This window comes from Felis catus, chromosome C1, assembly GCF_018350175.1.
Source record: "Felis catus isolate Fca126 chromosome C1, F.catus_Fca126_mat1.0, whole genome shotgun sequence".
Classification (NCBI taxonomy): domain Eukaryota; kingdom Metazoa; phylum Chordata; class Mammalia; order Carnivora; family Felidae; genus Felis; species Felis catus.
Window position 1 is genome coordinate 220,236,130 of NC_058375.1, and position 23,752 is coordinate 220,259,881.

The 23,752-nt window shown below is 59.0% G+C and overlaps 2 protein-coding genes across 4 annotated transcripts; both read right to left on the reverse strand.

Moving 5' to 3' along the window:
- Positions 1 to 9,124: 9,124 nt before the first annotated feature.
- COPS9 (COP9 signalosome subunit 9) lies at positions 9,125 to 13,921 on the reverse strand. Its single transcript, XM_023259944.2, has 3 exons — positions 13,773 to 13,921; positions 11,779 to 11,851; positions 9,125 to 9,400 (listed from the first exon to the last, which is right to left on the reverse strand). Exons 1-3 carry the CDS (start codon positions 13,833 to 13,835, stop codon positions 9,363 to 9,365), a joined length of 174 nt encoding a protein of 57 aa, XP_023115712.1. The 5' UTR covers positions 13,836 to 13,921; the 3' UTR covers positions 9,125 to 9,362.
- A 2,517-nt stretch (positions 13,922 to 16,438) lies between these two features.
- On the reverse strand, positions 16,439 to 17,932 carry OTOS (otospiralin). Of its 3 annotated transcripts, XM_019839200.3 has the most exons (4): positions 17,824 to 17,932; positions 17,501 to 17,603; positions 17,361 to 17,387; positions 16,439 to 16,681 (listed from the first exon to the last, which is right to left on the reverse strand). In XM_019839200.3, the coding sequence occupies exons 2-4, from the start codon at positions 17,571 to 17,573 to the stop codon at positions 16,497 to 16,499; spliced, it is 285 nt and encodes a 94-aa protein (XP_019694759.1). In that variant the 5' UTR covers positions 17,574 to 17,603; positions 17,824 to 17,932; the 3' UTR covers positions 16,439 to 16,496. The 3 variants fall into 3 exon arrangements, with proteins under 3 accessions (XP_019694759.1, XP_003991353.2, XP_019694758.1); XM_003991304.3 differs by lacking the exon at positions 17,824 to 17,932 and having other exon boundaries at positions 17,501 to 17,767; XM_019839199.2 differs by lacking the exons at positions 17,361 to 17,387; positions 17,824 to 17,932 and having other exon boundaries at positions 17,501 to 17,767.
- Between the last annotated feature and the right edge of the window lie 5,820 nt (positions 17,933 to 23,752).

Consider the following 23,752-nt stretch of genomic DNA (forward strand, 5'->3'; position numbering starts at 1 on the left):
TATCTCGAATGTGATAGAAGTTACATGCATGCCCACCTTTGCCAAAACATCATCTATACTCCTAAAATGGGTGCGCTGAACTGCATGTAAACTATATAGAAACAAAGTTGCTTAAAAATAAATTAACCTCTTGAAACTTCTTTTTCTGCCTGTGACTAGAGCAAGCTTCTTATTTAGGTTCTGAATACAGACATCTGGAGCAGGGGGAAATTATAAACCTATTTGTTTTCTTCCTTGTCCCTTAAATTTCCATGTCTCCATAGAACATAGTTCTAGGATTTAACAAGTTTCTTGCACTTTGCTTCCAGGGGTGAGAGGCTAAAGCGGCCGGACCCAGATGTGGTTGGATGACCATCGCCCCCGTGATCTGGAGTCGAGGGCAATGCCCGTGAACAGCAAGCCCCTCCTGGAGCGGGGGTGTAGGCAGAGGCAAATTCTTTAACTGGCACGGTGCCCCTTCCCGCCACGGTGATTTCCTGCCAGGACAAGCTAGGACCCACACGCGCTCCTGGTCGACAGTCCCTAAGAATGGGGTCGAAACGACTTGGCCTTCCAGAGCAAACCGTGAGGCTGACAGCTCCCTCTCGTTTAGTGGGCGGGGCTCCGAGCTCAGGTCTTACCTCACCCGATTGTTCGATCCTTACAACAGCTCTGCAAAGTAGGTATTACCATTTTTTTCCTTCTAAAACCCCTGTTATGAACTGAATGATGTCCCCCAGGAGCTCACAAGTGGAAGCCCAACACGCAGTGTGACTGCCCTGGACACCGGGCCTTCGAGGGTGCAGCTGAGGCCACGTGAGGTCCGGGAGTGGGTCCCCGTCCAGCAGGCCTGGCGTCCTGACAGGAAGAGGAGGAGACACCAGACCTCCACAGGGGTGAGGCCACATGAGGACGCCAGGAGACGGCCATCCGCAGGCCAGGAAGAGCGGTCTCAGCAGAAACCAGCCTAGCAGCACCTCAGCCTGGACTCCCTGCCTCCGGAGCGTGAGAAAACAGATCTCTGTTGCCGGAGCGTCAGCATGTGGTGCTTTGTTGTGGCCGCCAGAGCAGACCAGTACGCTTTTCTCTTCAAAAAATGGCTAAGGAAGACGTGCTATATACATACGATGGAATACTGTTTGGCCATCAAAAGGAAGGAAATCTTGCCATTTGCGGCAACGTGGATGGAACTAGAGGGTATGATGTTGCGTGAAGTAAGTCGGAGAAAGACAAATATCATATGATCTCACTCATGTGGAATCTCAGAAAGAAAACAGATGACCACAGGGGAAAGGAAGGAAAAAGAAAATAAGGTAAAAACAGAGAGGGGGGCAAACCACAAGAGACCCTTTTTTAAAAATTTTATTTATTTTGAGAGAGAGAGAGAGAGAGAGAGAGTGCTTGCGCACACATGGGGAGGGGTAGAGAGAGGGAGAGAGAACCCCAAGCAGGCTTCACGCTGTCAGCACAGAGCCTGATGCAGGGCTTGAACTCGCGGACCATGAGATCGTGACCTGAGCCGAAGTCGGACGCTCAACCGACTGAGCCACCCAGGCGCCCCTACACAGGCTTAGTTTCCTAAGGCACAGCCGGGCCACTCCCCAAAGTGGCAGGCCTGACACGTACCCCCAGCAGGGGAGTTCCAGAGGAAGCCCCACACCCCTGAGGACCCCTGACGCATGTGCTATTTTGGACGTTGGCCATTCAAGGAAGTGTGACATCACATCCCATCTCCATCTCTCTGACTGATGAGGTTGCACATCTTTTCAGGAGATGGCCACTGGCCGTTCACATAGCTCCATTTGTAAGTGTTCTGTTCCTATATCTTGCCCACTTTTTCATTAGGTTGTTCATGTTTTTATTGTTGATTTGTAGAAGCTCTTTACATATTTTGAACATGAGTCCTCTGTCAGTTCACGTACTGTAATATTCCTCAGTCTGCAGCTTAATGGCATCTTTTGTGAAGCAGGAATTACTAACTTTTGGAGCTAGTGTCTCTAACCCTCATTTGTGTAGATGGGAAACAGTGGCAGGGAAGCCTTTCCCCAGGTCACACACCCTACAGGGGAGAACCAACACCCGTGCCTGAGTGTCCTAAGCAAGGCCGCCTTGCTGTGCTCCTCCAGGGCAAAGCCCTGTGCTCCTGTCCTCCGTCCTCCTGGCCTCCTGGCCTCCTGGCCTCGGAGGGCCTGTCTGGGTGAGGGCTTCCGTTTATTCATGCAAACGGCCCTCTGGGACGTCCTGGGGACTTAACCATAGAATATAAACGCTGTGCTCAAAGTTGGCTTCCAATGAATGGCATCTTGTGGGCTTATTAAGATCAGCAACGGGATGCTAAGAAAAAAAACACAGCTAACTGTTCCTGACGTTACTTTCACGGCAGGTTCGGCGGCGTTCCTGTCCCAGCAAACGTGCCAGCAGGTTCTCTCAACATTTACTTAACTGCGCTGGGCACGGTTGGGGACAGAAATCCGCCCTCCTAGTGACAGGATAAATTAAGTCTCAGCAAAACAAAATTTAAAGTTGGAAGGGTAAAAAGAAGAAGAAGAAACCAAGCAGGACAAAACCAGTAACACCGTCCAACGCCTGCCAGCTGAAGCGAACCATCCGGGCCCCACACTCGCCCCTTCCTGGGGAAGAGCTCGACCTACCGACCCACAAGGGACTTTCTTCTTTAATGTTTATTTATTTATTTTGAGAGACAGAGCAAGCAGGGGCAGGGTAGGGGCAGAGTGAGAGGGAGTGAGCAGAGGAGGGACAGAGAAAGAGGGAGAGAGAGAGAACAGGTGAGGAGCAGAGAGAGAGGGAGAGCAGGGGAGGGGCAGAGAGAGAGGGAGAGAGAGAGCAGGGGAGGGGCAGAGACAGAAGGAGAGAGAGTGAGCAGGGGGGGCAGAGAGAGAGAGACAGAGAAGGGGAGGGGCAGAGAGAGATTGAGAGCGAGCAGGGGAGGGGCAGAAAGATCAGGGGAAGGGCAGAGAGAGAGGGAGAGAAAGAGAGCAGGAGAGGGGCAGAGAAAGAGAGAGAGAAGGGAAGGGGCAGAGGGAGAGAGAACAGGGGAGGGGCAGAGAGAGAGAGGGAGAGCAGGGGAGGGGCAGAGAGAGAGGGAGAGAGAGTGAGCAGGGGAGGGGCAGAGACAGAAGGAGAGAGAGTGAGCAGGGGGGGCAGAGAGAGACAGAGAAGGGGAGGGGCAGAGAGAGATTGAGAGCGAGCAGGGGAGGGGCAGAAAGATCAGGGGAAGGGCAGAGAGAGAGGGAGAGAAAGAGAGCAGGAGAGGGGCAGAGAAAGAGAGAGAAGGGAAGGGGCAGAGGGAGAGAGAACAGGGGAGGGGCAGAGAGAGAGAGGGAGAGAGAGAGCAGAGGGAGGCAGAGAGAGAGGGAGAACAGGGGAGGGGCAGAGAGAGAGAGAGAGAGCAGGGGAGGGGCAGAGAGATCAGGGGAAGGGCAGAGAGAGAGAGTAGGGGAGGGGCAGAGAGAGAGAGGGAGAGAGCAGAGGGAGGGGCAGAGAGAGGGAGAGAGAGAGAGCAGGGGAGGGGCAGAGAGAGATTGAGAGCGAGCAGGGGAGGGGCAGAAAGATCAGGGGAAGGGCAGAGAGAGAGGGAGAGAAAGAGAGCAGGGGAAGGGCAGAGAGAGAGAGGGAGAGAGAGAGCAGGGGAGGGGCAGAGAGAGAGAGAGACAGAGAAGGGGAGGGGCAGAGAGAGATTGAGAGCGAGCAGGGGAGGGGCAGAAAGATCAGGGGAAGGGCAGAGAGAGAGGGAGAGAAAGAGAGCAGGGGAAGGGCAGAGAGAGAGAGAGGGAGAGAGAGTGAGCAGAGGAGGGACAGAGAAAGAGAGAGAGAGAGAGAGAACAGGTGAGGAGCAGAGAGAGAGGGAGAGCAGGGGAGGGGCAGAGAGAGAGAGAGACAGAGAAGGGGAGGGGCAGAGAGAGATTGAGAGCGAGCAGGGGAGGGGCAGAAAGATCAGGGGAAGGGCAGAGAGAGAGGGAGAGAAAGAGAGCAGGGGAAGGGCAGAGAGAGAGAGGGAGGGAGAGAGAGTGAGCAGAGGAGGGACAGAGAAAGAGAGAGAGAGAGAGAGAGAGAACAGGTGAGGAGCAGAGAGAGAGGGAGAGCAGGGGAGGGGCAGAGAGAGAGAGAAGGGAAGGGGCAGAGGGAGAGAGAACAGGGGAGGGGCAGAGAGAGACAGGGAGAGAGACAGCAGAGGGAGGCAAAGAGAGAGGGAGAACAGGGGAGGGGCAGAGAGAGAGAGAGAGAGAGAGAGAGAGAGCGCGAGAGCGAGCAGGGGAGGGGCAGAGAGAGAGGGAGACACAGAATCTGAAGCAGGCTCCAGGCTCTGAGCTGTCAGCACAGAGCCCAACGCGCGGCTTGAACCCACAAACCGTGAGATCATGACCCGGGCCGAAGTCGGACGCTTATCTGACTGGGCCTCCCCGGGGCCCCTAAACACGTTTAAAACGTTTGCCCCTGTAGTGAGTGATGTCCTGTTGCCTTAACCAACGTTTTACCAACTTCTCGAGATTTGGGTACTTTTCAGTATTTACTGCCGTCGCCGCCGGTCCTTCGGGGGACTGTCTCCTCGGTATCCCGTGCCCATCGTTTTCGAAGGCCGGGTGCACTCGGGCCATTTTGGGCAAGTGCTCCGCGCTGGCGAATACGGACCCTTCAGGCCTTCGTCTGCGACCCTGCGGCTCTGTGATTCCTTCCAAATTCGCCGCTTGTCCCCAGGCCTCGTGGTGGTCTCTGGGGAGAGGGGACGCAGGCCTAGAGCGAGGACCAGGGTGTGGCCCTCCCGGGTGCACAAACCCTCGTGCGAGAGAAGCCCGGGACTCGCGGGCACTCGGGGGGGAGCCGAGGGCAGCGGACGCAGCGCTCCCGTGACCCGCTCGCGCGGCGCTGGCCCAGCCACGCGTGCAGGGGGCCGTCCCGGGGGTAACGCGAGCTCGCTCCCTGACTCCTCTCAGCGCCCCCCCCTTCACGGGCTCAGCCCCCCGGGGGTTTCCGTCATCCCGGGACCACCAGCGGAGAAGCAGCTCCAGGGACCCTGGTAACCACCACCCTGTCTGCCCCTCTCTGCCTCCCCCTCCCGGTTCCCTGTCCCCTGGGGGCCGTGCCCCCTGCAAGTGCTCTCATCCCACGGTGCCCTGGGACCCCAGGTATAGGCGTCATGTGCGGCGGGGGGAGGACCACACCTCTTGGGAAGCCTCGGGCCTGGGAGACCCGTCGCTGCCTCTGTCCGCACAGCTGCTCGGCCACTTGTCCCTCCTGTCCAAGCCCTGATCTCCTCTGTCGCGCATCTCACACGCGGCCTGAGCGGCCCCACCGACATCCGCGTCCACGGACCTTGCAGCTCAGCTCTGGGGCCCTACTGACTGTGGGGTCCGTCTTCTCCCCGTGCAGCCTCCGGGCCACGACCTGTCACCCAGGCGGGGAGGGGGGTGGGCAACAGGGTCGGGGGGGGGGGGTGTCTCCCAGGGCACACCCATCTGCCGGGTGTGACTTGAGGACAGACAGAAATCCAGGTCCCGCGGCGCCAGGTGCCAGCCTTTCCCCACACCCCGTGGGGCGTTCATGGAGACCCTGCCCCCCCCCCAACCCGGCCGTGCACAGCTGTGCCCCTACCCCAGGGGCGCTCAAAGCCCACGAGGTGCCGCGCGGTGAGCGCACTGGGCGCAGACCCTTTCCAGGCTGCGTTCATTCCTCCTCCAGCAGGACCCAGCCTACTTCCAAAGCCCCGTGCGTGTCAAATACCCTTGTTTATTTAGGTTTATTATTTCTTTCACTTGAGTGTAGTTGGCACAAGACGTCACGTCACTCTCAGGTGTACAATGCGGTGACCGGACGGCGTGGGCAGGACGCCGTGCTCCCACGAGCGTAGCTCCCGGCGGTCACCGCGCGACGCTCCTCCAGCGCCCTGGCTGTGGTCCCCGCGCTGGGCCTCCCGCACGGGGACTCCTTCGCCCCCGCAACAGGAAGCCTGGCCCTCCCTCTCCCCTGCAGCCTGGCCCTCCCTCTCCCCTGCGCCCCGTCTCTCCAGCCCCGCCCCTCCCCTCTGGCAACCACCAGCGCGTTCTCTGCATTTATGGGTCTCTTCCTGTTTTGCTCCTTTGTTGTTTAGGTTCCACGTACAAGTGAATCATATGGTGTTTTCTGTCTCGGACTTATCTCACTCAGCATAATGCACACTAGGCCCGCCCGTGTTGTCACAAATGACGAGGTCTCATCCTTTTCAAGGCCGAGTGATATTCCATCACACATGCGCGCACACACACCTTTTTTATCCATGCATCTACTGGCGAACAGCTGGGCTGCTTCCATATCTCGACTATTGCAAATAATGCTGCAATAAACATGGGGATGCCTGTATCATCTCGAATCAGTGTTTTCGTTTTCCTTGGGTAAATACCCAGCAGTGGAATTACTGGATCATTTCTCACAGAACTAGAACTAATATCACTAAACTTTGCATGAAACCACAAAACACTCCAAAGAGCCAAAGCAATCTTGAAAAACAAGAACAACGCTGGAGGTACCACAGCCCCAGATTTCGGGGTGAACTGCAAAGCTAAGTCATCTACTCGGTAAGGTGCTGGCACAAAAGCAGACCCAGGGATCGGTGGAACAGAAGAGATACGGCCCAGAATTAACCCTTGTTTGTACGGTCAATTAATCTCTGACAAAGGAGGAAAGGACACGCAATGAGATAAAGACAGTCTCGTCAACCGGTGGTGTTGGGCAAACTGGACAGCAGCATGCAAAAGAATGAAACTGGACCGCTTTCTTTCATTACTCCCCAAAACAAATCCAAAGTGGATTAAAGACCTAAATTGAGACCCGAAACCCAACACCTCCTAGAAGGGAGCACGGGCAGTGATTTCTCCATCAGACCCAGCAACTCTTTTTCTGGATGTGTCTCCTGAGGCAGAGGGAGTAACAGTGAAAATAAACCACCGGGACTACGTCGAAAGAAAAAGCGTTTGCACAGCGGAGGACACTATCCACAAACTGAAAAGGGCAAACTACTGAGCGGGGGAGGCTCTGCAAACGACACATCCGGCGAGGGATTGCCATCCAAAATATGTAAAGAACTCGAGCGACTCAACACCAAAAATGCCAACAAGGTGACTGGAGAATGCACACACATTTGTCCAAAGATGCTCAGATGGCCGAGAGACACGTGAAAAGTGTGTCTCGACATCACTCGTCACCAGGGAAACTTAAAACCACGATGAGATGCCACCTCCCACCCTTCAGAATGGCTAGACTCAAAAAGACGACGGGCGCCGGGTGCCGGCGAGGACGTCAACAGGGAGCCTCGCGCACGGCTGCTGGGGATGCAAACTGGTGCAGCCACCGTGGAAAACAGATGTCATTTGTTTACATTTAACAGACATTTATTGAGCACCTACTGTGTGGCAGACACTCGGCTTGATTACAGGGACAAAGGAACAAGCTGTCCCTCTAGTGCGTGGTCACCCTGCAGGTCAGGTGACTTGCCCCCCCACCCCATTATCATCCTTGACCGCAGGGCACCTGCCATCCCATGGAGCCTCTCCAGAATTACACAGCGGTGACAAAAGCCATCAGAGTCACACTTAGTTTCTTTTCAGACTCGTCAGGGGTGACGATAATTCACACAGCACAGGCACCTGCGGCTGACGCCCCCTGCTGGCCTGTGCCGGAGGGGGACGTGTGAGGACCCTGTGGAGGTGGCCATGGAGAAGCTGTGGCCTCTCCTTGTGCCTCCCCCCGGGGGAGGGGCGCGGAGGAGGCAGAGGGTGTGGGGGATCCAGTGGTCTTCGCCCTCGGCCGAGGCCTCACTTCCAGGACTCCTGGGGTCCTGAGAGGCCGGATGCCCAGGGCCTATCTTAGCTTCTTGGGAAACAGAGGGCCTTTCAGCCGAGCACCCCAACTCAGCACTTTCTCATTTTGGCCCCAGGTAGAATTCACAGCAGCCAGAGTTCCAAGATCACTAACGTTGCTTTTTAAAAAGTGTGACTTGTTTGGCGGCACGCCTGGCCCGGCCGCTTGGCGTTTGTGCGAGAATTCGGAGTCCCGACAGAGGCCACCAGCCGGTCCCTGCTCCGATGGACGGCCAGGGTGAAGGCCGGCGTGAGGCCAGAAGGCAGAGGCCGAGGGCAGGGGAGGGAAGGGGCTCCTTCAGAGGCCCTGGCAGAAGTGCTCAAGCAGCTGGGCAGTCGGACAGTTTGGCTCCACAACTGCCTGCCGGCCCCACGTCCTCGTGGCCAGTCACAGGGTATGGACCCGTGTTCTCACGTCCAAGAAGCGGGGAGCTCAGGATCGCAGGGTCCCAGAGAGTCCACGTTAGCAGAACGTTCTCCCAAGAGCCCACCACGGCCACCAAGGTGGGCATCCCTCGGACGCCTTCCCCTCGTAGAAAGGTGCTCCCCCCACCCCAGGGGGTCAGCAGGGGCACTGCCACCTCCTTTCGCAGTGGAAGCCCGGCTGCCACTGACAGGCCAGGGGGCAGGATGGATGGAGGGTCAATCAGAGGCCTTCTTGGGGACACAACCCCAGACGGGTGACGGTGGGACAGGTGGCGCCGGCCCGTCAGAGCCGTGTCTCCCCGTGGCCAGAGCAGCTGGAGGGCGGAGGAAGGCGGGAGGTGGCCTAGCCCGGGGTCCCCGAGCCCAGGGCCAGCTGTCCTCGGCTCACCCGCCCTTCCAACCGGTAAAGCCCTGCTTCTGCTGTCACGGGCTCCAGCGAGGCGTCCTGCTCCCCTGAGGAGTCCTGCCCAAGCTCCCAGAAGTCTCCCTCGCCCCCACTCATCCCGAACCCGGAGCCTCGGGTCTGGGGACGGCGGCAGCTCTGGTGGCAAGGCGGGGGCAGGAGGCCCTATGGCGGGGGGAGGGGGGGATGTGCCACGCACCCCCCGCGGGGCGGGGGCGGGATGAGGAAGGTCTCCGCGGCGCGCTGCCGGGGGGGCCCGGGCGCGCCCCGCACCGCGTACCCTTTAGCCACGGATGCCACCCGGCAGGCTGGGAGCCATCATGCTCACCCGCTACCGCGAAGGGCGTCTTAGTGGACGAGCGTGTTTCACTCGGCTTGCCGACACACACCTGCGCCCACACGCGAGCTCGCAGAGACTTTTGGGGATTGTAACATTCGCTGGGAACTGCAAGAACGAAAACGACCCTGCAAACGACGGCAGCTCTTTTTTTTAATTGAAGGGCAAAAGTCGGTCACATTTAGAGATCAGCGGGCCTCACGCGGATGGTTAAAACCACCCTCTTTCTTGGTCAACCGTCTCCTAATTTCACGTAATGTCCACCCGTTCCTTAGAACCACCTGAAACTGTCCTCTGAGCAGATCGGCCACACCCCTAGGTGACGCGGGCGCGACCACACGCACTGCCGGACGGCGTCTCACTCGTCTCACTGGATATCATCGTCATCAAAGAGATCTTCAAAATCTATATAAACGAACAAAACCACGCATTAATGGGGCACATGAGGCAAACAACTGAGAAAACAACTTCACGATGAATCACACAGACATTCAAAACAGGGAGAAAACAGTACACGATCGAAGGGACCCCACGACCGACTCCATTTTATCCCAAGGTCAGACAGTCCCAGGGGACCCAGGAGTCTAGAACGCATCTCTAATCCCCTGTGTCGGTGACAATCAAGAAAGCGCACACAGGCGGAGGTGAGACCCCACCGCAAGGGGAACGCAGAGGGCAGGCGGGAGGAAGGTGCTAGAAGCACTGAGCCATGCTAGAGTGGTTGTCTCTAAGGGAGTCTGGAGAGACTGTCTGAGCCCTTCCTACTGGAAGAAGCGCTACAAACTCCCAGCGCCCTACCTGCTGCGATGGGCGGTCATCATCTACGTGTCTATGTGTTTCCCAAACCCGCTACCAGGGGCACACCTTGCTGTCATATTGGGGAAAGGACATCAAAGAGCCCCGTGTAGTGCCGGGCGTTCAAAACGGTGCAGGATAAACAGTGAGCTACAAAGAGGGCAGTGGAAAGCCCCAGTCACGTCTCCGCACATCCAGGCTGTCACAGGGAAGGTGCTGTGCCAGAGACCTCCTGCCCGGCTGTGTCCCCACCGCACCGACATGAGTGGTCCCACACCTGGGCTGGCCTGTGGCCTACAGCTCCAAGCACTTTGTCCCCAGCCCCCAGCCCTAGCTAACTCATCACACCCTCCAACCTCTGCTGGGGTGTCACCCCCCCCCCGATAAACCGCCCTCTGATGTGCTCCCAGAAACAATGCCACCCGCCTCTGGCTCTCGTCACGACCGCCCCTACGTGCCGGCTTGTCTAACACTCCCCTACTTTGCAACACAGTGAGTGAAGAGGGCAAGCCTTGTTCATGGTCTGAACCCTAGAGCCCAGGCGGCAAGAGGACAGAGCCTCTGCTCGAGCAGCGAGAAGGACTCAGAAGAAACCCCATCCAAACGCTCACGGCGTCCTCGCAGTAACACTTGGGACCTCCACAACCCGACGGGCGGTGTGCGCCTCGCGAGCTGCCGGGGGCAGGCTGACGCAGCGTGGAGCTCTTCTGTGCTCCTTCCCTTTCTAGCCCTGGCCCAGAGGGAGGAGGCCACACTGCTCATGCCGCTCCGTGCTCCCACGGCAGAGCAGCCCAGGTCCCTCCCGGATACTTCCTTGGCAGAATTAAAGGGCTATTTTTAGAAACCACATGAACTTGGACACAGCCAACTGTGTGTAAACCCACAAGACGCGTGGGACCTTGAAGGAGATCACCACGTGTGGGAGCAGGTCGGATGGTGTCAGGGATCACCCCACCCTGCTTGGGGTAAGGGCCCCCGAGATCACCCCACGTGAGCGAGGGCTTTCACATGGCGCTCTGGAAAGCGTAGAGAAACAGAGTCCGGTCCTCACGGCTGGGGGAAGCCCAGATGCTGCCTCAGGAGCGGCCCGACTCCCGGGAAGACTGGCTTCTCTTTTCAGACAACTTGCTAAGAAGATGCCAGATAAACTACCAAGGCCTCGGACTCCGAGGCGGGGGTAGGGGTGGGGGTGAGGGAGCGGGGTTGGAGCATCAAACCAGTGTGGCCAGATCGCATCCCAGCTGCCACTGACTAGCGACAGAAGGCCTTCGGAGCAGCGGGCGCCCAGATGAAAGAAAGGTGACAAGGAGAGACCATCGCACTTAACGCTCCGAGGAAGATCCCTCTCGTGTTTCCGTTTACGATTCAAACCCTGAGTGTGAATTAGTACGTTCTGTAGGAACAAGGCCTTGGGAAGTCGGAACACAGAGAAATGCCCCCGTGACACGCGGGAAGGTGTCACATCAACTGTTTCCACCACGCTTACCACCCATGCGCCTGGTAACTAGCGCTAAAGCTCTTAAATACTAGTGAGTCCTGCCCTCAGAGACAAGGGAGGGGACAGCCGGTGTCGCTGTGCTAAGGGAGCCGACCAACCAGAGCCCAGGGACACAGGAAAGGAAAGGAAACCAGCTGCCAGGATGCAGCAGAGATGAGAAGGCAGGATGGGGCTCCCACACCCGTGTCCAAAGTGTGGCTGCAGCTCACGTTCAACTACTGGAGTGCAAGCAGGCATTTTTACACTACTTGTGTAAAAACACACTATGACCGGGGCAATTTTACGCTACTTGTCCTCCCGAAGAACGAGGCTGACGGCCAGCGCTGACAACCGTGCTGTCACCTCCTACGCAGTGCGCCGCGTCTGAGAACAGCACACAGCTGGGCTTCCCTGTCCTCTGACCCCAAGCATTCTCATCACAAAGCACCCCACTACAACACACAGAAAGACATTCGATTAGACCCGGGACCCCCGATCCCGGCGTCCTTACCGTTAAAAAAGTCAGCATGAACTGCCTTTTCATTGGCTGCCAAATCCATCAGGAGCCCGGTGCTGCCTCCGGCCTGGGAAAGGAAAGGTGAGAATATGTCAGTGCTGTTTTTCGAGAGAAGCCACGCCCCTCCAGGGCAGGGGAAGGTGAGGGAAGGAAAGGTGCCCAGGTGGGAGTCAAAATTTAGTTCCAGGCAAAGGAAGTGGGTGGGAGGGGCAGCATTCCGAGGTATCATCTTGAAGGTCTCCTTGATTCCTCCTACTTTTGAAACAGAATCCTGCTGTCGCCCCAGAAAACCACCACGGCTCTGTAGGCCTGGAGTAGAGGTTCTAATTCCCTATACGATGTTGCCACAGAGGCCGGGCCCCAAACGTGCAAAACTGCGCCTGACGAGTTCTCTGCTCCAGACTGCCCCCTGCTTCTTCTGGGAATTAAACTGCTTCCCTTGGGAAAGTGACCTGCTGACCAGGGGCTCTGTGGGGTGCCGTCTCAGGACCTCCCACCGCCACAACTTCCGGGGCAGTAAAATCGTGCCACAGCCGAAGTGGGGCAATCTGATGCCCTCAGGATTCAGGGTGTCTGTGAGAGTCACACAGTGAGGGCGGAGCACAGCCCCCCCCCCCACCGGTCCCCGCTGCTACCCCCCGCGTTCCCAGGCTGTCTGCTCTACCTTCTCCAGGCTCCCTGGAGCTGAGTGTCTCCCACCTTCCTCTTCGTGGCTGTTGTCAGTAACCCAAACCCGGGAGAAAAGCCCAAGATGCTCTCCTCTCTCCTCAACCTCCCTCCCCCTTCCCCATGGCCAAGTAAGCCCTGCAGATTCCACCAATGACAGACTCTGCTGAGTGAGTCCCGACTCCCACCTACAGGTGTCGCCTTCGTTCAGACCCTCCTCAAGGCTTCCCTTCAAAGCATTCCACTCTTCCACCTCCAAACCCAATCCCCAAACTGTCCAGAGTGACCTGCTAGGAAGCAGATTGGAGCAAAGCCCTCAAGTGAGTCCACACTGCCTAGGGAAATGCCTTTAACAAAGGACTGAGAAGCTGGGGTTCGGTGGCAGTGCTTCAAGGGTGGGGTGCAGCCAGCCCACCTGACCCGGCACAGCTACAAGCCACTTGGTGACCCAGCCCCGCCCCCTTTTCCAGCTGCAATCTCTCCCCGAGCTCAGGCACCTTACAGCCTGCTGGACTCGGCTCCTGCCAGGACTTCCTCTTCCACCACGACTAGTTAGCAAACACTATGCCTTCAGCATTCGCCCACAGTCAGCTGCTCTCCTAAACCCGAGCCGGGCCACCCCAAAGCCGGGAGGGCGCCTCCATCAGGGCACTCGCGACTCTATTCCACTTAGCGTCTGCAATCAGCTTCGACCATGCCTCTATTTCAGGGATCACGGACTCAGGGTCTGTCCCCCTAAGCTTTGAGAAAGGGGAAATGAGGCCCAGACATCGATGGGGCGGACCTGACACTTCGAGCTGGGCCGCGGCGCTACCAGCTCACCAACACCGCCATCAGCCGAGATCACCCCGTGGCCAGGACGCAGTGAGACGAAAACGCAAGACCCCTTCGTAACCTGCACGACTGCAGGAGAACAGGGTCACCGTGCAACACACACACGCCAAGCGCCCATTCCCCCGGCTCCCTAGGCCGACGGCCGCGTCTTTCCCGACGACGGCTTCCCAGCCTGGCTCCAGTCCTGCCTCCTGCCGGACAACACGGACCCACGGCCGGGGACCCACCCTCACACCCGGCCAGCACGCAACCCGGAGCAAAGCCCCGAGCACAGGCCCGAACTCCGGCCTGTCGTCCGTAGCGCTCGCCGGGCCCGAGGAGCCGCAGGCCGGCTGCCAGCCGCGCGGGCTGGAGGACGCCACGGCCCAGGGCAGCGCCCGCTCGCCGCCCGCTGGCTCCCGGGGCGCCCGCTCGGACGGGGGTGGGGCCCGCGCAGGCCGCCGTCCCCGCCGCCCGCCCCGGCCCCCTGCCCGCGGCCGCCCCCTCACCTCGTCCAGGTCCACGTAGGGCCCGGCGCCCTCGGGGAACATCTCGTCCACCGCCGGCTTCATCTCGCCTGCGGCGTCTCCCGCGTCCCCGGCTCACTTCCGGCCCGCCTGACGTCTCTTCCGGTAAGCGCCGGCCGCGGTGCGTCTAGACGCCGGAGGACCGCCGACTCTATGGTCTCCCGCAGGCCTTTTGGCGCAGAGGGAAGCTGAGATTACGGAAGGCTCGGCCCACGGGGCCTGGCACAGAGCGGTGCCCAAGAGATGCCCGTTAAAGAATGTGCGTGTTCGGAAAGAGACGGGCGGTTGCCAGAGGGGCGGGGTGAGGGGTGGGCGACAATGGGGAGGGGACCAGGAGAGACACACTCGCAGCTCCCAGGTGCAGGTGTGCGGAATGGAAAGTCCAGCCTGGGGGCACAGCCAACGACACCGTAATAACATTGCATGGGGACAGAGTGCGTACAGTTGTCGAATCACTATGTTGTACACCTGAAACGAATAATATTGTACATCAACTATACCTTAGAATGAAAGAATGTGAATGGTCAATGCAGTGAAGAGGCAACCCACCGGATGGGAGCAAGTATTTACAAGTTACATACATATATATGTACATATGTACACATACATACACATGTACACATATGGTAAGGGATTAGTATCCAGTATATATAAAGAACCCACAAAACTCAACAGCAACAAATCCCAATTCAAAATGGGCAAATGACTTGAATATACCTTTCCCTGAAGTAGATGTTCAAATGACCAGTAAGCACATGAAAAGATGCTCAACACCATTAAGCAACAGGGAGATGCAAATCAAACCACAATGAGCTACCACCTCACGCTTATTGGAACAAACCCAGAAAATAACAAGTGCTGGAGAGGACGAGGGGAAATAGGAACACTTGTGCACTGCTGGCAGGGAAGGGAAATTGTGCAGCTGTCACGGAAAACAGTGTGGGGGAGCCTCAAAAATTAAACATAGAAATGCCATATGATCCAGCAGTCCCGCTCTGGGTGTATCCCCAAAGGAAGTGAAAGCAAGGTCTTCATGAGATATTTGCACACCCATGTTCATAGCAATTCACAATAGCTAAGTGTAGAAGCATCTCAGGTCTTCATTAATAGAAGAATAGCTGAGCAAGATGTATTCTGTACATACATAAGATGGAATACTATTTATCCATAAAAGGGAAGGAAATTCTGACACCTGCTACAACATGGATGAAGCTTGAGGACATTATGATCAGTGAAAAGAGATGTCATACAAATTCTGTATGGTTCTACTTACAGAAGGTCCCTACAACAGTCGGATTCACAGAGATGGAGACCAGAAGGGTGGGCACTGGGGGCTGGGGGAGGGGCTGGGCAGTCAGTGTCTAATGGGGACAGAGATTCAGTTGGAGAAGACGAGAAAGTTCTGGAGATGGATGGTGCTGACGGTTGCACAACAATGTGAATGTGCTTAAAAATAGTTACAGTGGTAAATTTCATGATATGTGTATTTTATCATAATTTTTTAAAGCATGTGAATGAGAGAAGGGGGTAGGAGGGAAGGGGCAGGAAGGGGAAGGGTGGATGGGAGGAGGGCATAAGATACCGGAGCTAGACTTTGGAAGCAGGTAGGCTTGGGGGCTAGTCTGCAAGAGAAGTGGAGGAGGGGAAGGGTGGGGCAGGGAGACAAGGAATGAGCCTGAGGGGGCTCATTCCCTCAGGGAATGAGGGGGACTGTGGCCTGAGTAGGCAGCGTGGGGCCCAGGGAGAGGTGAGGAGAGACCGGGAGTATGGTTGAGCCTCAGAAATCACCGTGAACACGAATCACTCTGAAGTACCCCAGCAAAAGACAAAGGAAGCCACTACTCCATGGTCAGCAACAGGCTTCTCTTCCGGGTAGTTTCAAAACATGGGAGCCCCTATTCCCATAGAGGAGTGAGATCTCCCAGGCACTCCTGGCCTTTCTCCACCTCTGACTTCTGGAACTACCTTCTGGAACTATGGCAATTACCCTGTTTGCACATCTTGGCTATTGTGAGTAGTGCTGCACTGAGCCTAGGAGAGCAGATAGCTCTGGAGGACCGCGTCCCCCCTGCATTCCGGGGGACCTGCAGCCCCTCCCAAGGACACTGTCGCCCTTGCACTCCAGGGGACCCCTTCCCTCCTGCACTTCCCCCCTGCACTCCAGAGGACGACTTCCCCCCTGCACTCCAGGGGACTTGCAGCACCTCTGAGGGACACTGTCCTCACTGCACCCCAGGGACCCACAGCCCCTCCCAGGGACACTGACCCTCCTGCACTCCAGGGTACCTGCAGCCCCTCCCAGGGACACAGTCCTCCCTGCACTTCGGGGACCCACAGCCCCTCCGAGGGACACTGTCCCCCTGCACTCCAGGGGACCCCTTCCCTCCTGCACTTCCCCCCTGCACTCCAGGGGACCCGCAGCCCCTCCCAGGGACACAGTCCTTCCTGCACTCTGGGGACCCACAGTCCCTCCCAGGGGCACTGTCCTCCCTGCACTCCAGGGACCCACAGCCCCTCCAAGGGCATGTGACTTCAGCTATTAGGCGACAAGTACAGCAAAGCCCCGAGTCAGAGCCATGGTTCGCTTGTTGAATAAGACAGTAAATGTGGCCTGACTGGAGCTGTTTCTCGAAAGAAAACCACCAGCGTTTGTGTGACTCAGGTGAGGAATTTATTGAGCTTGCGGCCAGGGATCCAGGCTGGTGCTCAGTCCTGCTGATAGGGGACGTGGAACCCCAGGGTGGTCCCCAGGGGGAAGTGAGCGAAGAAGGTGCGGGCCAGGTCCTCCAACTGGGGGTAGGCTCCCATGGTCTGGAAGTACTGCACATAGTTCCAGAAGTCAGAGGTGGAGAAAGGCCAGTAGGGCATGGCCGGTGGCTCGGCATAGGGGTCTGAAAGACACAACCACCTGCCTCAGGGGCTGTCCCCGCTCGTCCTGCCCCGAGGCCGCCCCTCCACGATGCCTTAGGGCAGGTGGCCGGTGCCCGGCAGCCCCATGCAGTGAGGGGACCCTCCCAGCTGGACGCCAGGCCCCGGGCTATCCCTGATCCTCTGTGGCAGCATCCCGGAGCCTTGCCATCTGGACAACGACCTGGGTTCTGCCTCTCGGGACTCATGGTCTGAGGGGACAGCTCAGGGGGAGGAGAAGAGGGAAAAGGAGGACAAGGAGGGAGGGGGCGGGAAATCTGGCCCCTGTTCTGGAGATGCTGAGGATGGGGAAGCATCCCGGTGGGATTGCAGACGAGGCCACAGCCCCCAGCCCTGGAATCCAGATGCCGCTGCCCTGGGATCGGACTCGGTGGGAGGGCCCTGGGGTGAGTCCGGTCCGGGGCGAGAACGCGAAGCCTCGGGAGTTCAGAGGGTCTCTCCTGCCCTGTGCAGCCCCAGGTGGCTGGAAGGCAGGGCCCAGGGAAGAGACTCAGTCCCTCTGCTTGCACAGCTTGGCCTTGAGCTGACCCAGGCTCCTGCTTCCTTCGTTGGGGATAAGAAGCCAGCTCCCACCCAGCTCCCTCTTCTGACCCCACCCCACCCAAACACACACCAGAAAAGGCCAGGAGGACAATACAATACCTCCCTCCTCCTGCACTGGCTTGGCTCCTGCAGAGGAAGAGAGAGCAGTCACCCTGGAGAACCCCCGAGGGTAGGACCCCACCGCACATGAGCTGCCCAAGCGGCCGGGGGGTGGCACGAGGGACAGAACCACCACTCACCCGCCAGAGGTCCCAGCAGGAGGCAGAAGGCCACCCCTTGCACCAAGCAGGCCTTCATTTTCCCCAGGTGCATCTTCCACCAACCGATGGAGCTCCGGTCCCCCTGCAGCACGAGGACCCCAGAGGGTGAGACCGGCCGCCCGTGAGGGCCCCGGCTTCCTCCCAGCACCCCTGCCCCGGGCAGCTCCCTGGAAAACATCTCTGGAAAAAGGACAAGCTCTGAGTGTTTTCACAGCAGTTTCAGTCTCGGTGGCTTCAGACGGTGGTCCTGAGGCTGAGCCCACCACCCCTCCCCGCCCCCGTGGCCGGCGGCGACCCCACACCTGCCCCCCGCAGAGGTTACTGGGATCCTGTTGTTCAGCCTCAGCCGGAACGGGGACAGGAGTCTGCCGCCAGCACGCAGGCCCCTCTTTATAAAAGGCCAGAGACAAGGAGGCAGACGTCACCTACGTGAGCTGTCAAACCGAATATTTCATCCCTGGCCAGAGCACTGAGGGCTTCTGTGACCTTGTTGGCAGCGGGACCTCGAGAGTCCACTTGTGGGAACCTGATCCAAGGATCAGATCCGGAGAAAAACATCTCTGCACAGGCACTGCTAGGATCTCCAGGACTGAATTCAACACCAGTACTCAGACGCGATTTCCTCTCCACCGGATAGAAAGACGTTCTGAGTCTGGCACTGAGGCTGAGGTCCCCCCTTACAGGAACAAGGTCATCACAGAGCGGCCCCTGGGGGGACAGGCAGGCAGGCAGGCAGGACAGGACCCTCGGGGAGCCAGGAGCAGCCTCAGCTCAGCACCCCCCACCCCCGCCAATGGGACATGTTGAGCACAGTCCATACAGGAAGTGTGGGCATCCAGCCCCGCTTCGCATCTGCAGACTAGAGCCTTCCGGCTCACGCACGAGGATTGAGTCTATTGTCCGGAAGGCAGCTGTCTGGCCCCAGGGACACCATGGACGGCTCCTAGCGTATCCAGACCACTCTGATTACCTCTCAGGGCTGCTCCTCAAGACTGCGGCCATGCCTCGTGGCCCTGCCCACGGGGTCCCATCGCCCACGGAATCCACACAGCTGGGGGCACAGCATGTGGTCTGGCTGGTGGCGAGTGGCAGAGAGCAGGTCTTCCGTGATGGATCCAGCCAACACACACCTGGTCTCCCCAAGTCTTTGGGCACCTGCCCGGACCCGGGACCAGCCTCCCGCACGGGCCATCTTTGCACAAACGTCTAGAACCGCTCCCGGTCTCCTGCGAATCCAGAGGACCCTCTTCCAAGTGGGCCCAGGCCAGCACTTCTGTCATCTGCACCCTGATCCACCCCATATATGTCCCCTGGGCTTTGGGCGCCACGTATGGGCATATGTGGACCCTCCTGGGGACACACGTTGTGCCTCACTTTCTAAGTCACGTCTGAGCCTCAGGTCTGGTCACGATTGGGGGTGGGGTCCTCAGGAGGATTAGCAGCCCCTGGCGGACGACAGCTCTGGGGGGACTACAGGTTTTTCAAGCATGGGGGACTAACCCGCCGGATGGGGAGGAAGGACACTTCGGCTGGCAAAGGAGACGCAGCTGAAGGTAGGGGCTCAGGACCCCAGCTTCATCAGTCTCCCCACACGTCCCCGTCCAAGTGATAAGAGACTCATTCCTACCCAACAAACCCTGACCTTCACAAAAGATGGCCTAAGGGAGCAGAAGTTCAACTTTCCCTGTGAGTTTCAGACCCACCAGCTTAGACCTTGGGTTTTATTTTCAGAAATCTGGACTCCTCGCCTGCAAGACGTAATTCTTTTAGGGCAATTGTGTCAGGGTCCCCAAGACCACCCGGCTTGGTGATTCACTGGGGGCCCCCCCAGACTCAGCACAGGCCACGCTCCCGGCTGGGATTCACCACACAGAAATGGTAGGGCGCGCAGGAAGGGAGAAGTCGGGGGAGCAGGCCTGAGCTCCCGGGGGCCCTCCCTGTGCACTCACACAGGCCACCACCAGGTGTCTGTGAGAGACGCAGCGCCCGGGGTTTTAATCGGGGGCTGGGCACGGGGTCCCCCGGGCCTGGCGTAGATTCCGGATGCCCGGGCGGAAGCGGGTGCTCAGCTGAAACCACGCCACACAGACCACACAGACGTCAGGGGGCAGCGAGGTCCTCTTATCCATGAGTTCCAGCCGCGGGCCACCTGGTGGGCGGGCGTTCCCGAGGAGGGCAGCGGGGCCTGCTGGTCAACCCTTTCTGCACAACACAGAAGCTTTGGGTTCCTTATCTGGCCCCTGAGCTGGGAATTTTGAGTTCCAAGCTCATAATTTGCTTTCCCCACATTCTCCGGCACACTTAGAAACCACCAACCAACCCCACAGCCCTTGCTTCCACTGCTAAGTGGCCTGTGGCCTTAGCCACAAAGCCCGGCTTTCTGTAGCCCGTTGGCTCCGGGGACGGCAGCGCCCTGTTCTGCTGCAAATGGCACTGCGGTCGGGCCAGAGAACCAATTCCCGATTCTATCCCGAACCCGATCCCCTGGAGATGAATCCCTCCCGGCTCCAGTATTCCACCCACATGGCCCCTGGGCATCCTGCAGGATGTGAGGTTTATTGCAGAGCCGGACCCGGGAGCACGGGGACTGAGGAAGCCCCGACGAGTGGCCTGCGCGTCTGTGGGGGCCGGGGCCTCGGAGGTGGGCGGCGGCCATGCCAGGCCGGGCAGGGCGTGGAGGGCACAAGGACCGGCCGGCAGACCCGTCGCGCCTCGCCGCGCCAGAGGGTGATAGCTCTTTGTTCATCGCTGACCTCTCCCCGCCCAAAGATGACGCCCAGGGAGCCGTTCCCATGATGTCGGGAAAAAGGAAATAAACTGCCTGTACTATATCTTTATAGCTATTTTCTTAATTAAAAAAAACCCAACCTAGAAAGCATCTACAAGTGATGAGCGGTGATGGTATTGGGTGGGAGAGCCATGGGGATACTAGTCTTGTTTTCTTTCTGGGCGTACGTATATCCCTTGACTTAGCACTTACGTGGTGGGGAGAAAACCTTACAAACCGCCGTCAATAGCTCCCTCTTACTGAGCTGCTGCCCTGGATACACCTCCCAGGTCTCCCACAACCACGTGGCCACCCCAAGCCCAGCCCACACCTTTTCCCTCTTCCCGAGTCCTTCAAGCCACTCTCCTTTGCTGGCCTTCCTGAGACCCACCTGGGGGACCTCACCTGGAGGGCCCCACCTGGAGAGTCCCAGCTGGAGAATCCCACCTGGAGGGCCCCACCTGGAGAATCCCACCTGGAGAACCCCACCTGGAGAACCCCACCTGGAAGGCCCCACCTGGAGAATCCCACTTGAAGAATCCCATCTGAAGAGTCCCATCTAGAGGGCTCCACCTGGAGAATCCCACCTGGAGAGTCCCCCCTGGAGAACCCCACCTGGAGAATCCCACCTGGAGAGCCCCACCTGGAGGGCCCCACCTGGAGAACCCCACCTGGAGGGCCCCACCTGGAGAATCCCACCTGGAGAGTCCCCCCTGGAGAACCCCACCTGGAGAACCCCACCTGGAGGGCCCCACCTGGAGAATCCCACCTGGAGAACCCCACCTGGAGGGCCCCACCTGGAGAATCCCACCTGGAGAACCCCACCTGGAGAACCCCACCTGGAGGGCCCCACCTGGAGAATCCCACCTGGAGAATCCCACCTGGAGAACCCCACCTGGAGGGCCCCACCTGGAGAATCCCACCTGGAGAACCCCACCTGGAGGGCCCCACCTGGAGAATCCCACCTGGAGAATCCCACCTGGAGAACCCCACCTGGAGGGCCCCACCTGGAGAACCCCACCTGGAGAATCCCACCAGGAGAATCCCAGCTGGAGGGCCCCACCTGGAGAGTCCCATCTGGAGAGTTCCACCTGGAGAATCCCACCTGGAGAACCCCACCTGGAGAATCCCACCTAGAGGTCTCCACCTGGAGAACCCCACCTGGAGGGCCCCACCTGGAGGGCCCCACCTAGAGAGTCCCAGCTGGAGAGTTCCACCTGGAGAATCTCAGCTGGAGGGCCCCACCTGGAGGGTCCCATCTGGAGAATCCCACCTGGAGGGCCCCACCTGGAGAATCCCACCTGGAGAACCCCACCTGGAGGGCCCCACCTGGAGAATCCCACCTGGAGAGTCCCCCCTGGAGAACCCCACCTGGAGAGTCCCCCCCTGGAGAACCCCACCTGGAGAGTCCCCCCTGGAGAACCCCACCTGGAGAATCCCACCTGGAAGGCCCCACCTGGAGAATCCCACCCGAAGGACCCCACCTTGGAGGCCAACTCCTCTGGCCCTGGACAAGGGCCCCTTCTCCCCCTCACCCGGCAGCTCTCCCACAGTGCCCCTTGCCGGGGGTCTGCACGGCCAGCCTTGCATCACTCTTGTTCTACGGGATCCCTAGAGCAATGGTCCTCACACTGCATCCAGATCAGATGGTCCAGGGATCTGTTAAATCCAGGTTCCGATCTAGCAGGTTGAGGGGAGGGCCTGGGAATCTGCATTCCTAACAAGCTCCTGGGAGATGCCCATGCTACCAGCCCCTAAAGTACATTTAGGGTCTCGAGGAGGTTCTCAAGCTGGGCAGGGTCAGAATCACCTGAAGGAGCTGCTCTCAGAACGATGTCGGGGACATGTTAGAGGGCAGAGGTCCGGGTGCCACCCCGCAGAGTTCTGCCCCAAGGGCTCGCGGCTGGGCCCGGGACTCTGCATGTCTGCCGTGTTACCAAGGGTGCTGAGCAGGTTCAGGGCCAGGCTTCGAGAGCCACCGTCGGAAGCAGAGGTTCGGACCCTGACTGCACAGCAGACCACCCGCGGAGCTGCTCAGCCGTGGGGATTTCAGCCCCATCTCCACAGGCAGGATTTACTCTAACGGGTCCAGGTGGGGCCCAGCGTGCTGTTGCCTGGGGGTGGTCAGGCCCCCTGCTCCTCCGGCCCCTGCCCCTGTCCTGCACGGGACTCTCCCTGCAGATGCACGGGAGGCCTGCAAGGACCCCCCGCCTGTAGCGAGAGGCGGCTCTGGTTGCATAACCGGGTCTTCGTGGACACCAGTCTGCCCCCAGGCTAACTCAGGGGAGGGCTGTGGTCTCTGCCAGACAAGCAGGAGGGAGCAAGCCAGGTGGCTGGCCCCGGAGCCTTCTGTCCCCTGCTGCTTCGCCTGAATGACCCAGGTGCGTCCTCCCCAGCCGGCACAGCGGACACTCCTGTCATGAGGTCTCGGGGCGCCCTCTGCCGTCTGACTCGGGAACACTAAGCGTGGCCTCTCGCTGAGGTCACTGGGAGCTGCAAACACCCAGGCTTCGGCCCCCCGAGGACAAGGCCCAGCCCACTTCAGATCTCCGAAGGGTGGGCAGGACCCCAGGGCTCACAGCCCTTCCAGCCGTCCCCGCGCAAGCCCGAGCCTTGCTCCTTATTAAGTCCCAAAGACATAGGTCCCCCTACCCATGGGCTCCTTCTGGATGTGCCTCTTCTTGGACCCTTCCTGCAGCTGCCACCAGCTCAGCCCCCATCCACGGCCTCGGCTTGCTTCTGGAAACGTCCACACTGCTCATCCCCTCCAGCCTGGGAGCCTGAGCCCTGGCTGCAGGCCTGCTCCCAGGGTGCCTTCCGGCCAGCCGGCCGGCCTTCGGGCCCCTGCGCTGTGCCCCACTGCTCCAGCACGGGGGGCCTCTGTCTCCACCCTCCCCGAGCCCGGGAGCTCTGCCCCCTCTGGAGCCTCCGCCATCCCCAGCGCACAGTCACTCTGCCCCACGTCCTGCCCTCCTGCTTGGCTATGTGTTCGAGCCACTTTCCGAGCCACTGGCTGCTCGAGCGTTCCCGAGTGTCTCGGGCCTGGAATGCTCCTGTCGCCCCATGGGTGGGGCTTGGTAACATGCTGACGGGCTGAACACACGGCGGGTCGGTGCCCGGCCTGGGGCCCCCCGTGCGCGTTAGGGCCGCATCCTGCAGGCCTCTTCTCACTCGGCTGTAACCTGGGCGTCTGGGCCAGCGCCTGGTTGTGTGTGCCGTTCTCCGGGTCCCCTTGGGAAGCACCAGCCCCTCTGCACCTGCAAGTGAGGGGGCGCTCCTCACACTCACCTGTTTTGTCCCCAGATTCACGGTTTCTGACTGTGCGTGTCGTTTTGAGAAAAGGATTTAATTAAATATCATAGAATCTAATGAACATGAAGAGTGTTGTGGATGAAAACAAAGTTGCTTTGGAAAGGCCCACTCGAGGTGGACGTTTCTGGAAACTACTGTCAAGTTAGATGTGG